At 34.8% G+C, this 15,545-nt stretch overlaps 1 protein-coding gene across 1 annotated transcript; it reads right to left on the bottom strand.

Annotated features, from left to right (window-relative positions):
* Window positions 1–1,888: 1,888 nt before the first annotated feature.
* On the bottom strand, window positions 1,889–7,278 carry LOC133320637 (uncharacterized). The gene is made up of 2 exons (XM_061529272.1): window positions 2,938–7,278; window positions 1,889–2,008 (listed from the first exon to the last, which is right to left on the bottom strand). The coding sequence occupies exons 1-2, from the start codon at window positions 7,276–7,278 to the stop codon at window positions 1,889–1,891; spliced, it is 4,461 nt and encodes a 1,486-aa protein (XP_061385256.1).
* Between the last annotated feature and the right edge of the window lie 8,267 nt (window positions 7,279–15,545).

Below are 15,545 nucleotides of genomic sequence, written 5' to 3'. Positions count from 1 at the left end.
ATTCTGGTTCCTCAATAGGAAACAAGATGCCCCAACGTCTTCATCTCAAAAATTGTGGTGCAACGGTTCTTGAGTCTTCAAAAACGTGCGGAGTTGTAAGTTAAACCAGGCGATTTCATGTAGACGATCCGGCGGTTGAAAGTGTGGCGTAAGACGTCCCTGCTTCTGATGTGAGAGCGAGGGGATCCTCGTGGAACCTTGGCCAAGACCCTAGTCCTTTAAAAGGCGTTCGAGTCTGGGCGTTAAGTACCGATGACGATGGACAGGCTTCCATTTCGAAGCATAGATAGTCTTTACTCAAAATGATACTTGTTTATTGCTAACAAATTCTTACAATGAATGTCAAGAATTGTATAACAGAGATTCTACCACTGTGGCTCCTAAGAGCGACCAACGTAGAATGAATTCAGTACGATTATGCTTGGACTTTTATATGATAAATTCTGTATTACAATTGTGGGTACTTGGAAAAAACTAATCACCTGATGTATTAATAAAATTATTAACATCGGTGAAGTGGGTAATTTGAAAACAATTATAATGAACGAATACACGAAAAGGAATATTTTCGATTCGAGAAGGCTGTCGGCGCGACATATATTATTTATTTGTTTGCTACGAAAGTGTGAGAAACAATACTTGATTTTTATAAATACCTGTTTTTCTATACAGTCAAATATTCTTAACTGAGAATTAGTTAGTTGTGACTGGACTGTTAGAGATGACTTGTTGAGATGAGTATTTTGAAATCATGGCCATAAGCCAGGTTTCTGTAGGAAACTTTACATGGAATTATTTTTATATATTTTTTTTATATATTATATGTATATATTACTCCTTCCTTACTTACTTCCATTGTATTTAACTTTTATTTACTTGTTAGTTTCCTCTTGTTCATTAGGATTTCTCAGCACTTTCAAATGCTAATGTCATTAAATTATAGTTTGTTTCTTTAAAACTATTTGTACGCTATTCAAATTCCTAAAACCTTAAATTTTTTTAAACCTTAAATTTTTTTTAAAAAAGTTTTTTAAACTTCTTAGGAATACATTTTGAAACTACATATTATGTATACCTTAAAAGCCTCCTTTATTTATATTGAACATTAGCCACAGTGGGCCGTCCTAATAATTAAACCAGAATACTTAAATTTGATCTTCTAGTATGCAACGCTATCAAGAACGTGACTCCCATACTATGATACATTAATCTGTAGTGAGATCAATATACTTTTTTTTTTTACATAAAAATTTAAATAAATAATTTATGAATCTACATTATATTATGAAATAACTGACTTGAACTATTTTGTTTTGTTTTAAAAATTAACGAGAAAATAATCCAAAACAATAATGATTAATTTAATGTAATTAAAAAGAAACGAGAAAAAATAATTGAATTATGCTAAATAATGTATCAGAAAAGAATTTATTTATTAAGAAATTCATCAAAGCGATAAATTTTTTCAGATTTCAGGCGAATTTATTAAAAATGTTCATTCCCAAATTTAGTAGTTTCAGGCGAATCAGCAAAAAGGAGTTATTCCCAAATTCAGTGAAACTAGAAGGCATTTCACAAACTAAAGGCATTTGTCTAAAAATAATATCGTTATTTCCCAGCAAGCAAGTTAAAAAGATTTTTTTTATTTCTCGTAGCTCCAACGCTACTCATATCACCTTACCAGGAGAACATAGATCTTTGCGGGTGATTTTACACTATAGATTGAAAAAAAACCGATATGGGACAGATGAGTTTTATTAAATTTATATCTTTTTTTTTTTTGGGGTCGGGTTGGAAAATATTAAGTGATGAAATACATGTGTATTTCATCACTTTATTACATGATTGTAGATTAGGGTAGGTTAATTCGACGATCCCCCGGGGGCTGTCAACTTGTGGTGGTGGGGGGCTTGAGTGCTCCAGTGATCCCCAGGGCTTTACCGGCAGGTACTACCATACCGGACGGATCTGGGGTGAGGGGATAGACTAAGAGCGACACAAGCGGTGTCTAAATACATAGTTTCACTGTTATATTTCTAAAAATGACAATTTTCCATACGAACATTCATCACCTGTTTTTACCCCAATTTTCGCAATAAAAAGTAGCCTATGTTCTTTCATTCCTAATAAAGTGTCTAAATACAAAGTTTCACTGTTATATCTTCAAAAATGACGATTTTCCATACGAACAGTCATCCCCTCTTTTTACCCATTCCCCCATTTTTTGCCATAAATACCAAATTTCATCAAAATCGGTTCACTGGTTTAGGCGTGAAAGCGTAACAGACACACAGACAGAGTTACTATCGCATTTATAATATAATAATAATAATAATAACAGCAATAATAATAATGATAAAATATTAGTATATAGTAAAATAGTATATAGTATAATAGTATATAGTATATAGTATGGATTTAATTTTTTGTTTTTTTATTTTGTTTTTAATTATTTAATTTTTTATTTTTTATTTTTTAATCATACATGAAGTATGAAATATTTAATGAGTAAATAAGAGATGGTTTTTTATTTCTGCCTTTACTTTATAAAACTACCTGTCTATCTTTACTTTTATTTACTTTTTACTGGATAATGCACGTTCCTTTAAAAAATAAGTTTAAATTTAAAAACAAATTGTGAACCGTAGTTTCAAGTCACGTTTATTGCGTACTAGCTTTTGCCCGCGACTTCGTTCGCGTGGACTTCAGGTTCGTCCCGTCTAGTCTAGTAATAAGTAAGAAATACGGTAACTAAGCACTGCAGAGCCCTAATCATAGGCCTATAGGTAGCTACTGCAGTATGCTCCTATAAACTACATTTAACGATCTTTTTCCTTCAGCATAAACATGCAGATTCTTCGCTTTGGAAACACGTGAGCAAGCCACATAGAGCTGACCGTGAGAAAAACATGGCGTGCCCAAATGTAGGCCTGCTACCTTCAAGGTTTGACCCTGCGATTTGTTGATCGTCATTGAAAATGCGACTTTTAATGGGAACTGCAGGCGTTTAAAATTGAATGGCAAGTTGTTGGGTATGATTGGGATGCGCGGTATAAGAACATTGTCTCCCTTGGCTTCTCCAGTTAAAATTGTAGCCTTCACTATATGCCTTCCTAATTCGGTAACTCGCAACCGAGTACCGTTGCATAATCTTGGCGCATCCAGGTTACGCATTAACAAAACGGGTACACCTACCTTTAATTCCAACTTGTGTGATGGCACCCCGGACAACTCTAAAGAGTTTAGGAACTCTACGGGATAACTTGTAGTGTCATCGGATGACATAACTGTGTCAATGGAATTATACACTGATGTTTCGCTGTTTATTTCGGCCAAGATGTTTTTATTTATTTTCGCAACAATCTGATTTTTTGGTGCCAATATGGTTCTTTCACACAACCAATTTTCGTCAAGAATATTTTGTTGCAGATTCGGAAAAACTTGTTCAATAAGTTCGTTTTCTGTCTCCACAGCATGACAAAATTGCTGTGTGAAAAGAACCATACCTACTTGGTCGGTGTTTAGGTGGCCTTCACCAATTTCTAGCAGTTTTTGAGCATATGCTCCTGATTCGACATCGCTGAATAACTGGACTCGCATGTTAGTGGTAAGATAAAGCTTTTCAACTTTAGACCACAGATATGAGGCTTTTAGACATGCGTTAATTTCATCTGCTGCAGTGCCTCTCTCGATAATAGGTAAAGTCTGTCTAAAATCCCCTGCCAATAACACTACCACACCACCCATCAACTTTCGATTGCTGTGAATATCTTGTAGACAGCGATCAAGCGCCTCAATGGCGCGTTTGTGTGACATAGTGCACTCGTCCCACACGATCAGCATACATTGTTGCAAGAGGGCGCCACGGGCACTGCTCTTACTGATGTTGCACGTTGGGGTTTCTTCGCTCGCCAGATTAAGAGGTAATTTAAAAACCGAATGTGCCGTTCGTCCACCGCTCAGCAATGTTGCAGCGATCCCAGAGGAAGCCACCGCTAATGCAACTTTACGGTCCTTACGAATTTTTGCTAGAAGCAAATTAAGCAAAAATGTTTTACCTGTACCGCCCGGGGCGTCAAGAAAGAAAAGGCCGCCTTTGTCAAGCTCAACTCGTTGTAATATTTTGTTATAAATGTTTTTTTGTTCGGGTAGCAGGCGTGGTTCAGTTTCGCTGACCTGAGCGTCTAATAAAGCAATATCGTAGCTTAGCTCTTTGATCAAATCGGTCGACAACTCTCCTCGACGCTCTGGTGTAGGCATACCGAAGTCAGACAATTTCTTACCGGAAATCGTTATTATTTTGTCCTCTATATGTCTCAGTGCTTCATTGAAACATAGATCATTGTTGACTTGATCCATCCTTTCAAATCTTTGCAAGATATCCTCCGATAATGCAGATTTATACTTATCCCATAGTTGAAGAGGATTGGATAAACCGCAAGTGCATATCAATATTGCAAATAGTTCTCTTATTTGCGAAGGAGAGCGACACAGCACTGCCTCTTCCATTGTGGCATCCCAGTGGTTGTCATCTTCCAACAACCCCAACTTCTCACACGCTTGTCGAAAAGTTTGAAGTTCTTGGCCGTCAACTGTTTTTAGATCCAAAAAGCTAGTGGGGCCCTGTACTACATTCAGCAGCATTCGCAAACAGTAACATTCGAAGTTACTAACATGCACTGTGTAAATGCGCCCAAGAGCATCTCCTGCCTTCACACCTGGCCAGCCGTCGACAGGTGTGCCTTGTAAACGACGTTTCCATTCTTTCGACGACACGTTCCATGTATAGTAGCGGGGTACGTCAACATAAAGTAATGTTTTTGCAAATGCGTCATTTTGGCAAAGCAGGAAAAATGCAGTTAGTGTCGTCTTAGGTGGTGCGGCCATTCTCTCTCTAAAATTGTTTTCAGTGAAGTAAATCCGCTGACCATTAGGCAGATGAACCGCAAGGTGAGTGACTGTTGGGTGTCTTTCATGCAGAGGCAGACCCAAGATCCGCCACGCTGCTTCGTTACTACTAACATATCTACCGGCTCGATACGTTTGCACCTCATCTCTCGGGTCAATATTAACATTCCCTTGCTGTCGAATGTTAAAAATAGCCTGGTCGCTGCCTTTGTTTATATATTTACAAATATATTTTATCGCCTGTACCGTATTGCAGAACTCTACATTTATGTGAAAGTTATAAATTTTAGACAGAAGAGGAGAATATGGGACAATCCAGCTATTGTCAACCAATACTTCCTGTGTTCCACCTCGGGTTTTTAGAGTTATCGTACGGCCGCCATCTCCTGGTGTTCTACGCCTGTACAAAGGATAGCCTTTGTCGTTAGTTTGAGTATCTTTCAAAAGCGCCCTTGGATACTTTTTGGTGCATTTTCCTTCTTTCATGCATGGTGATGACGGATTTAGTGCACCACAGGGACCGTGAATCATATTTTTGGTTACAGTATCGTAGAGTTTTCGATCACTTTCTGGATTTGGTATCTCCGCACTTATGACTTCATCAATTTGGTTGGGGCGTAATTTTTCCGTCAACCACAGCAGTAAGTGCACGTGAGGCAGACCTCTTTTTTGCCACTCGATCGAGTACATGAAACACTTCATATCTCCAAATATTTTACCTTTTGTAAGTAGAGCAACCAATTTTTGTACTTTTATTTTAAATAACCTGGCTGTTAAGTCATGTCTGTCTGTTGCATTTTGACCTGGAATGAGCTCTTTAGTAATTTCTGGCCAAGCGGGATTACATGTCATTGTAATAAACAGATCAGGCCTCCCGTAGTTACGCACGTATGTGAACGCATCCTGCGTGTACTCATGAAGATATCTCGGGCTATTTACAAATGACGATGGGAGTATTACCAATTGACCCAAATTGTTTGGATCTAAATCCGCATCATTCCTGACCGCGTCTTGTAAATGTATATAGTTTTCTGCTCGCAGTTTTGTTTGGTTTAAAGCAATAAACCTTAAGCGCTCACTCTCCACTTTGACATACATGTCCACCAAAAACTGAAGCAAGAGAAGCCTACATCGAAGCAATAAATTAAAATTGTTGCGACGTACCATCATATGATATGCATAAAAGTCTTTGCACGACACTTTTTTTTTCGGTATAGGCTGTTTTGTAACTGGGTTTGTCTGAGGAATATCAAAACTGTACCCCTCTTGTCCTTTCCAAAAAATTATCGGGTACTCGAGAGCATCATAAAATCTATGAGTGTCCGGAACTCTAGTAAGCCGGCCATCGTGCGCCTGAATAACAATGTCCCGAGACGCAGTTTGTTCAGTACTAACTACTACGGCAGCTATTTCGTTTGTGGTCGGGGCATTGAATCGTCTTTCGTGTTCACCACGTGGTACACGATCTGGGTGTATCACGACCTTGTAATTATCGCTAGTCACTCTATCTTTAGCCATTTTAAATTCATGCACTAAAACGTTGTGATCATGTAGAACTTTTTGTATTTTTTGAACTGTGTTTCTTTCCACACCTGGTACGTACTCAGAACGCCTATCAACTTGTGCTTCCTCATCACCCATGAAATAAACTTGCAAAAATTTTGGTTGCGTATTAGCAGCAGGAAGCAAAGAGCCAATTGTGTGGTATATTTGCCCTTGGATTGTAAAAGTCGGGCAAAATCCTGGCATCGACACAATGTTATCAGCTCCAAAAGATGTCATATGGAAGCATGTATTGTATTTTCTTATGTTTTTTAAAAAACGGCGAGACTCATCTGTTTCATTTGAAAAAAGTTCTTTAAGAGGTTCAACACGCTCGTCTATTGAAGGAAGAACTACTTTTCCTCCCGAACAACACATGCCTGCAGCTTCCTCTTTCCATTTAAGAGCACCGCAAAATCTGCATTCTTTATTCATCGCTTCTATTTTTATAAGCTTGTGGCTTTCGTAATCAAGAGTTTCATCGTACTCAAATGCAGCTTTATCAAATACTCCCCACGCGTTTCTTGTAAATATTAATCGTCGCTGTTGTGCCCTTTCAGCAACAGCGCATCTGCAAGCTTCAGCAGCTTCAACAGTTTCAGTAGCTCTTTGGGACCCTATGTAAGTCGCTTGCTGAAGACGCCGAGCTTGAGACTGTTCGGGTGTCTCTGCAGCCCGTTGAGATGCTAGATACTCAGCATGCTGTCGACGTCTATCTTGGGACCGCTCTGGTGTCTCAGCAGCTCTTTGAGCTGCCTCACGCTCTGCTCGTTTAAGCCTTCGCAGTTCGGCTTGTGGAAACGTCTCGTTAAGTCTAGCTACTTTCATAGTTCGAGCTTTATTAGAGCTTTGGGAAAGATTAGACTTACGCTTTCGCGGCATAATTCTTAAGTACGTGTTGTTTCTATACTTCCAAAAAATACAGTACGGTAGTTATTGTTATGATTGTACTTTAATGCAATCCTTGCCTATTTAATTAACCTATCTATATAGTAATTCAATTATCAATGAAGTAATTCGTTATAATTAACCTATTTATATAATTTGTTATAATTAACTGTAAGTAACCTATCTATATAGTAATTGAATTATCAATGAAGTAATTCGTTATATAATTAACCTATTTATATAATTTGTTATAATTAACTGTAAGTAACCTATCTATATAGTAATTGAATTATCAATGAAGTAATTCGTTATATAATTAACCTATTTATATAATTTGTTATAATTAACTGTAAGTAACCTATCTATATAGTAATTGAATTATCAATGAAGTAATTCGTTATATAATTAACCTATTTATATAATTTGTTATAATTAACTGTAAGTAACCTATCTATATAGTAATTGAATTATCAATGAAGTAATTCGTTATATAATTAACCTATTTATATAATTTGTTATAATTAACTGTAAGTAACCTATCTATATAGTAATTGAATTATCAATGAAGTAATTCGTTATATAATTAACCTATTTATATAATTTGTTATAATTAACTGTAAGTAACCTATCTATATAGTAATTGAATCATCAATGAAGTAATTCGTAAAAATGAAGTATCTTTTGTACGTGTAACTCCTAACCAAAAAGAAACCTGGCAATAACTAACCTTAGGCCTATATTACTTAAAGTAGGCGACCATACGTTTTTATCAAATCGCTAGTGCCTTGAAAATTCGCAAAACGGACACAACCGTCAACGACGTCTGCCCTCACGCGTCTGCCCGCGTTCGGGTCGCGCACTCAGCGATGAGCCACTTCTTCCCCACCGCACCTACCCCGCTCCCCCCACGCCCCGTTCGCCTGGCGCCGCTGCCGGTATTTATCACCGAAACGGTATTTATCGCCGAAATTGCTATGACTCTGCATTTTAAATCTGTGATATCTTCGAAAATATTTATTTAATTTACATGCTGTAAAAAGCCATATTGATCTTTATTAAATGCACAATGTATTTAAGATACTTAATTGGATAAGGATTAATACTGTATTGCTTAAAATCGCTTCGTAAATAAGCCATTATTTCTCGTACAAAGTAAAGGATAAAAAATGGTTATTGTGGGTTATTCCTAAGAGATAAACATATACCATACATAGACCTTTTTAAATTGTACAATACTGTAGTAAATTGTTTTGATCTAATGAGATCTAAGATTTTCGCGAGTATTCATTTAAATGAAACTAGTATTTTTCGGATTTACTACGCGGATTTTATTATTTAAAAACTACATAATCCCGACGTTTCGGTTACTTTGCAGCAACCGTGATCACGGGCAGACGAGGTGTGAATGTCTGTCAGTTGGTCCTTGTTATTTATCATCTACCGCCATCGATTTCTTAATTTTCTGGCGTACCGCTCTGGATGCCGGCAGAATGCGCTCACGGTGTCTTGAGGTCCTGCGGTGTGGTTTCGGACATGGGATTTTATATTTTTAAGAACGGGGTCCCAGGTGTTTGATAGATTCCAGCCATCTTCTCTATTGAAATTGGGATGTTTTTTAATTTCAATAGCCTCGCGAATTAATCTCGGTATATACTTGTCTTCCCGAGCGAGGATTTGAGGTTTATCAAAACGAATGTAGTGGCCTGGTTTGTCCATTGTGTGTTCACACACTGCTGACTTCGACGCGCGCCTGTTTTTGATGTCTGAGATGTGTTCTTTAACCCTAGTACCGATGCTCCTCTTCGTCTGTCCAATGTATGACAAGCCACAGTCACAATCGAGTTTGTATATATTGTGTTTTGATCTATCTTGTAGGATTCAGTCAGCGTTTGCAATGTAAGCGCAAAAAATGTGTTTTTTTTTACGACCTCACATTAAAAACCTCAAAAATTGTAGCCTATGTGTTATTCTGATGTATAAACTATATTGTGGTAAAGTTTCATTCAAATCCATTCAGTAGTTTTTACGTGAAAGAGTAACAAACATCCATACATCCATACTTACAAACTTTCGCCTTTATAATAGTAGTAGGATTATGAAGTACCAGGTGTTCATAAAGCTACAGAATACTATTACACAATTTGCTACGGGGATGCTACGAAAACCCAGAGAATTGGTTCTACGATAAACATACAAATATGCATTTCAAAGGGTTAATAGTGCAGACGTTGTGACAAACATGCATGCACGAACTAAGGCGAAACTATATTTTAGTGTCGGCTATCATGAAGAAAGGAATTCCCGTTTTCAAAATTAAATCAAACTAAGATATCTAAAATCAGAGAGCATAAAGGGCAATTGTATCAGGCTTACTGAAAACTAATGTAAAAAACAATTTTTTTTCTTCTGAGATTTTCTTAGACATACATTTTGTAACAATATATTTTGTCAATCTTAAAATTCTGCCTTACATACATATCTTGAAAACTAAGAGCAGTGGGTAGTCGTATCAGTATTGTATACAAATCAGAATACTTAAGTCTGTTCTCCTAGTATGCAACGTTATCAAAAACGTGAGTCCCATATTATGTATTTATACGTAACTGTAGTCAGGTCAATAAAGTTTTACTTTTCACAGCAATCATGAAACATATTGTACAACTCCTTCAGACTTATGAAGTCCTGGTTCCCGCACTATGAAACAAACGTGACCAATTTTCGAAGTTCTGGTGATTCCTTTGTAGCAAGCAACCATGATCAATTGACAGACGAGATGAAAATGAAATCATATACATATTTTCTAATCAGAAAATACATATATGTCGAAGTACGGTCCAGGCCGTGGTTTTTAAAAAGAGTGACGCCAGCATAACTGACGTCATCAATGACTTTATTCTTAATTGTAGACCAACATTGTTGTGACTACACTTACACAGGTGGCTACGCAGGTGGTTATGCGGCTAACACCTGATTATTTCAACTACCCACAATTATTAGTTTTTTGAATAATAAGAACTACGCCGTTATATATGTTTTTTTTTCAGTAAATTTTAGTCAAAATTGATTAAGTGTATATTTCGAAGTAGAGAGACGAAAGTGGCTGTACGAACTTAGTGCCTTATCATTTATAGAAAAAGAAATGCCCGCTTCGAAAGTAAATTTTTTTTTATTGGTCTCGTACCGCAACTCATAACATCGTACCAGGGAAACATAAATCTATGAAGGTGATGTTTCACTATGAATTGAGAGTGAAATTTGTGCTATATGAACATATTGGGACGGACGTGTGTTTTAAATATTTCATATCAATATATATTGATATTTATTTGTTTGTGTGTGTTCGTGTGTCATGGCCTAATTTACATTAATAAGAGCTTATTTATTTATTATTTTTTTCCCGTTATTCTTATGAATATAATTTTGTTCTTGTGATATATAAGTTTCTTTTGCGTGTTCCTGAAATCTTGCATTATGGAAGTGAATTTTGCTTTCATAAAATAATTTGCATTATTTTCAAGTTCGTAGAGCAGTGGACCATCGTCGTTCCGTATTGCATACAAAACATGATTCCTGAATTAATGTTCATCTGTAATACAAGGTTATAAGGTCAGGGTATATAAAACTATCAAGGTGATCTTTCTCCGCTTTAATCTCATCCTTATGTTTGCCCGTTGTTAATTTTTTTTGGGTAATTTTAAGTGTTGCATTGCATTGCATTGCAAAGATTTCAAGTTTTGTAGAAAAAAAGGATAAGAGATCATAAATTCTTAAAATTAATTTAGAGTCATCTCAGAGTCTCAGAATTCCAAAGCACCGAGAGAATTTTTTCAGCTTTGTCTAAAAAAGCCTGATTATAAATATAAATTATAAATACGTACACATTTACATACATATATACTTATATATTAATATTATACATAATATCTCTACAAAATATTTGAAGCGTAGTAGTACTCTTTTCCTTTAGTGACTTTACTAGTGCCCTTATTACTAAAATAAACGTGAGTACCTAATAATATCTTGCATTCACATTCATAGACGATTCACGACGAGCAATTTTTTTATATTCTCAAGGTATTTTTTTTTTATTTTGTAAACCTTGATCAGAAAGGAATTTTATACAAAAATAACCAATCGGACCATACTTTCTACAAAAAGAATTAATCCAGAAAAATTTCAATGTAATTTTCAAACTGTCTGTTTAATGCAGAGATGATTCTCAATAAAAATAATTAATCAATCTAGAAAAGAAAAGTCGATGGATCTCCTTCACAAAGCTGATTTTGATTTATTGATTGATTTCATAACACCGCCACAACTCACTAACTAACTCACTAACATCTTACCAGGAGAACATAAAACCAAGCCGATGATGTTTCACGGGAAGATAAAAGTGAAACTTTTCATTCATATGTATTTATTACACATTAAACTTATGTTTGTGGGTCGGTCATTATTATGTTTCTGTGAGCTTGTGCTGACTGGCATTATCGATTTTTCATCCTATTGCTTTTAAAATGTAGTGATTCACAGCGATACGCTAGTCACAATCAGCTGACTCTCACTGCTATGGAATGTCTGCCTCCATCTGCCCCTAGAAGATTGAGGTCATAATTAAAAGAAAAAAAAACAAATATTTACAATTATCTCTACTTGTACTATGTATCAGTCTAACATCGTATTTGCCATAAAACTTAATAAATACTCCATTGCATAGTAATTTCATAAAAAAAATAAATTCAAACAAGAAAATTCAAATTTTCGAGAAAAAGAAACAAAAAATTCAAAGAAAGTTTTCTGAACCATTGCCTCTCAATTTATGTTCTCCTGGTTGACAGTGTTATGAACAACGTGACTGTTACGTTCTGTTACCTAACTCGAAACATCTTACCAGGAGAACATAAAACTGTGTAGTTAGTTCTATAGTGTGCTTTTGCTACGAAATACTCGTGTCTTATGATTTCCTGGTTTCCCATCCGCTGAGATAAACGTGACTGACTGTGGCTTGTTTGTTTGTTTGTTTGTTTGTTTGCTTGCTTGTTTCGTTTGCACAACAAACTACGTGAAGTTTGTTACGTACGCGCTACATATTATAAAATAAATGAACATTGCCGGGGCAACATCGTTGTATGGATAAGATATCATATAACAAGTAACGCCGCTGACTCCGCGGAACGAACACCAAGCCGTGTGAACCAGAAGATTCCTGATACCAAACAAGCTATGGAATGGGATTGCTATCCTAACATCGGGGCAATCATGTAGTCTTAGGTATAGGTTATAAGTTTTAATATATAATTTTTATTATAATATACATATAAGTAAGTTTCGTAGTTTTCCTGGAACCTCCGGTTGCCACCTTATATAATTAGTTACTTCTTTATTTGGTGACTGGGGAGTTGGTTTAAAACGTTAAAAAACCGTTTTGAAATTTTGTGAGTAACTTTATTTTATAAATTTAAACTACTTACTTTTTTTAAAATAATACTGTGGAATATTTGATTATTTCATAATAGAAGGCAAATTTCGTCTCAACTTCCATATTAAATAAATAATAAATAAAAGAGAAAGTATTATCTCCTTGAAAATCATCTGCTCACAGGCATTGCATTTAAATGAGGGCTTGCGAAAAAAAAATTGTCTCAAGTATCATGAAGAAAAGGAATTCCCGTATTCCCGTATAATTAACTCAAAAAAGGGTGAATAAGACCGAATGACAAACTCCAAAATTCTGTTTACCACGAGACTTCACATTGGCTCCTTTCTATAAATAAAATGATCGTTTTAAATCTTTAAAGACTTACTAAATAATTCTTTAAAAATTTTAAGGCTATTTTCACTATAATATTGTTTAACAAAGTTTTCTAAGTAGATCTTAATCCAACAAATGACAACTAAAAGGATGTGCAGTCTTGTCAATTTGCAGCTATTATAAGTTTCGAATTACTTGTGGTATTAGAAATCGGTGGCGGGAATAGGGGTTGTTTTATTTCAACAAAATTATATTCATTTATACGTTGAAGCAATCGCATGAAAAGCTTCTTAAAAGCGATATCACATGGCATAAAGGGCAATTGTACCAAGCGTGGTGGTTTCAGTGTGGTCATAATTTTATATTTCTTCACAACTGGAAAAATACATATGTGAATATACTTATATATATGTTCTCTTTGTTTTCGTAGTATTCTCGTACCACTCTCGTAGCATTGTGCCTTAAGATTATGAATACCTAGAACTTCATTTTATGAAATAAAGTTTGTTTCTTCGTAGTTTTTTTTTCTTATGAAACGAATAAAACAAAGAAAAAATATATATTTTTAAAATTTTAAAAACTATAAATATACTTTTATATATAACAAAACATGTATATGAATGATAAATAATAAAAATAAATCAAAAGGGTTATACGTAGAAAAAGTGAATTGTTTGAAATATACATACACAGATTACTTTCAACTAAAGCAGAAAGAAGCTTGTTTCAATAGTTATTCTGTCTGGTGACTCTGAGTTCCCACTGAATTTACTATCGGAACATAAACAGAACAAGGATATTCTATTATTTCTTTTATTTCGGTTTAAGGAGTTTGACAATGTGTAAATTTTAATGATATGAAGTGTACATTGAAGTTGTACGAGTACATATTCTTATGAATTCTTAGATTTCGAAGCGTCCTCGTATCAATTGATACCATAGTACTTTACCTTTATAAAACTACATGGTGCTCCTTACTAAAGGTAGTCTGTTAAAGTAATCGTAAAACACGTCACGTTTCTACATCGCGGTATCAGTTAACACAGAATGTCTGGAGGTGTTTTAGTTCATATTGCACATAAATGTAATAAATAAATAATAATAAATATTATAATACTAAATATAATATATAATATATTGTAATACTAAATATTGTACTAAATTCCTAAATATTAAACAGTCTCAAAATACTAGCTATAGGTTGTATTCGCAAATTTTTGTAGATCTCCGAAATGGATCTGATAAACACGTCTTATTATGAACTAAACGTGAATATTGGCTTCGAGATTGCCATGACAGCGTCGTGACGCCACGAGAGCGACTTAATGCTTTTCCTAGTATAGACTCTATAGTTACTTTATTGAGTAATTGGCCCCATGTTGTAAAGAAAAAAAAAATAAATTCAAATAATTTAATCTAGTAAAATTTTGATATGGTTTTGAAAGCGTTTTTGGTTTCTGAAAGTCATTTCAAACAAGTTAATGATGTCAGTAGCAGAAAATTTTGTAATAAAATAATTTCAAAATAAAATCAACTATTTAATCATTTATATTTTGCATTGTATTTCGAGTCTTCAATCCAAATTCTTTCACTCAATTAATATTCACGGCTTAAAAACTACTCTTTCCAAATATAACTCAAAACTTGTCCGACGTTGATAAATTTGTTAATTTGTAATTTTTTTAATCATACATAAAGTATGAAAATATTTAACACCTAAATAAGATTCGGTTTTTTATCTTTATAAAACCACCTGTCTTTCTTTATCCCTATTTACTTTTTGCTGGATGATGCACGTTCCTTTTAAAACAAGTTAAAATTTAAAAACAAATTGTGAACCGTAGTTTCAAGTCACGTTTATTGCGTATTATGAAGTACCAGATGTTCATAAAGCTACAGAATACTATTACACAATTTGCTACGGGGATGCTACGAAAACCCAGAGAATTGGTTCTACGATAAACATACAAATATGCATTTCAAAGGGTTAATAGTGCAGACGTTGTGACAAACATGCATGCACGAACTAAGGCGAAACTATATTTTAGTGTCGGCTATCATGAAGAAAGGAATTCCCGTTTTTAAAATTAAATCAAACTAAGATATCTAAAATCAGAGAGCATAAAGGGCAATTGTATCAGGCTTACTGAAAACTAATGTAAAAAACAGTTTTTTTCTTCTGAGATTTTCTTAGACATACATTTTGTAACAATGTATTTTGTCAATCTTAAAAGTCTGCCTTACATACATATCTTGAAAACTAAGAGCAGTGGGTAGTCGTATCAGTATTGTATACAAATCAGAATACTTAAGTTTGTTCTCCTAGTATGCAACGCTATCAAAAACGTGAGCCCCTACTATGTATTTATACGTAACTGTAGTAAGGTCAATAAAGTTTTACTTTTCACAGCAATCTTGAAAATTATTGTACTACTCCTTCAGACTTATGAAGTCA

The sequence above is a fragment of the Danaus plexippus genome, unplaced genomic scaffold, assembly GCF_018135715.1.
Source record: "Danaus plexippus unplaced genomic scaffold, MEX_DaPlex mxdp_42, whole genome shotgun sequence".
In the NCBI taxonomy this organism is placed as follows: Eukaryota; Metazoa; Arthropoda; class Insecta; order Lepidoptera; family Nymphalidae; genus Danaus; species Danaus plexippus.
Note: the sequence above shows the minus strand (reverse complement) of the source record. Positions and strands in the feature narration are given on the sequence as shown.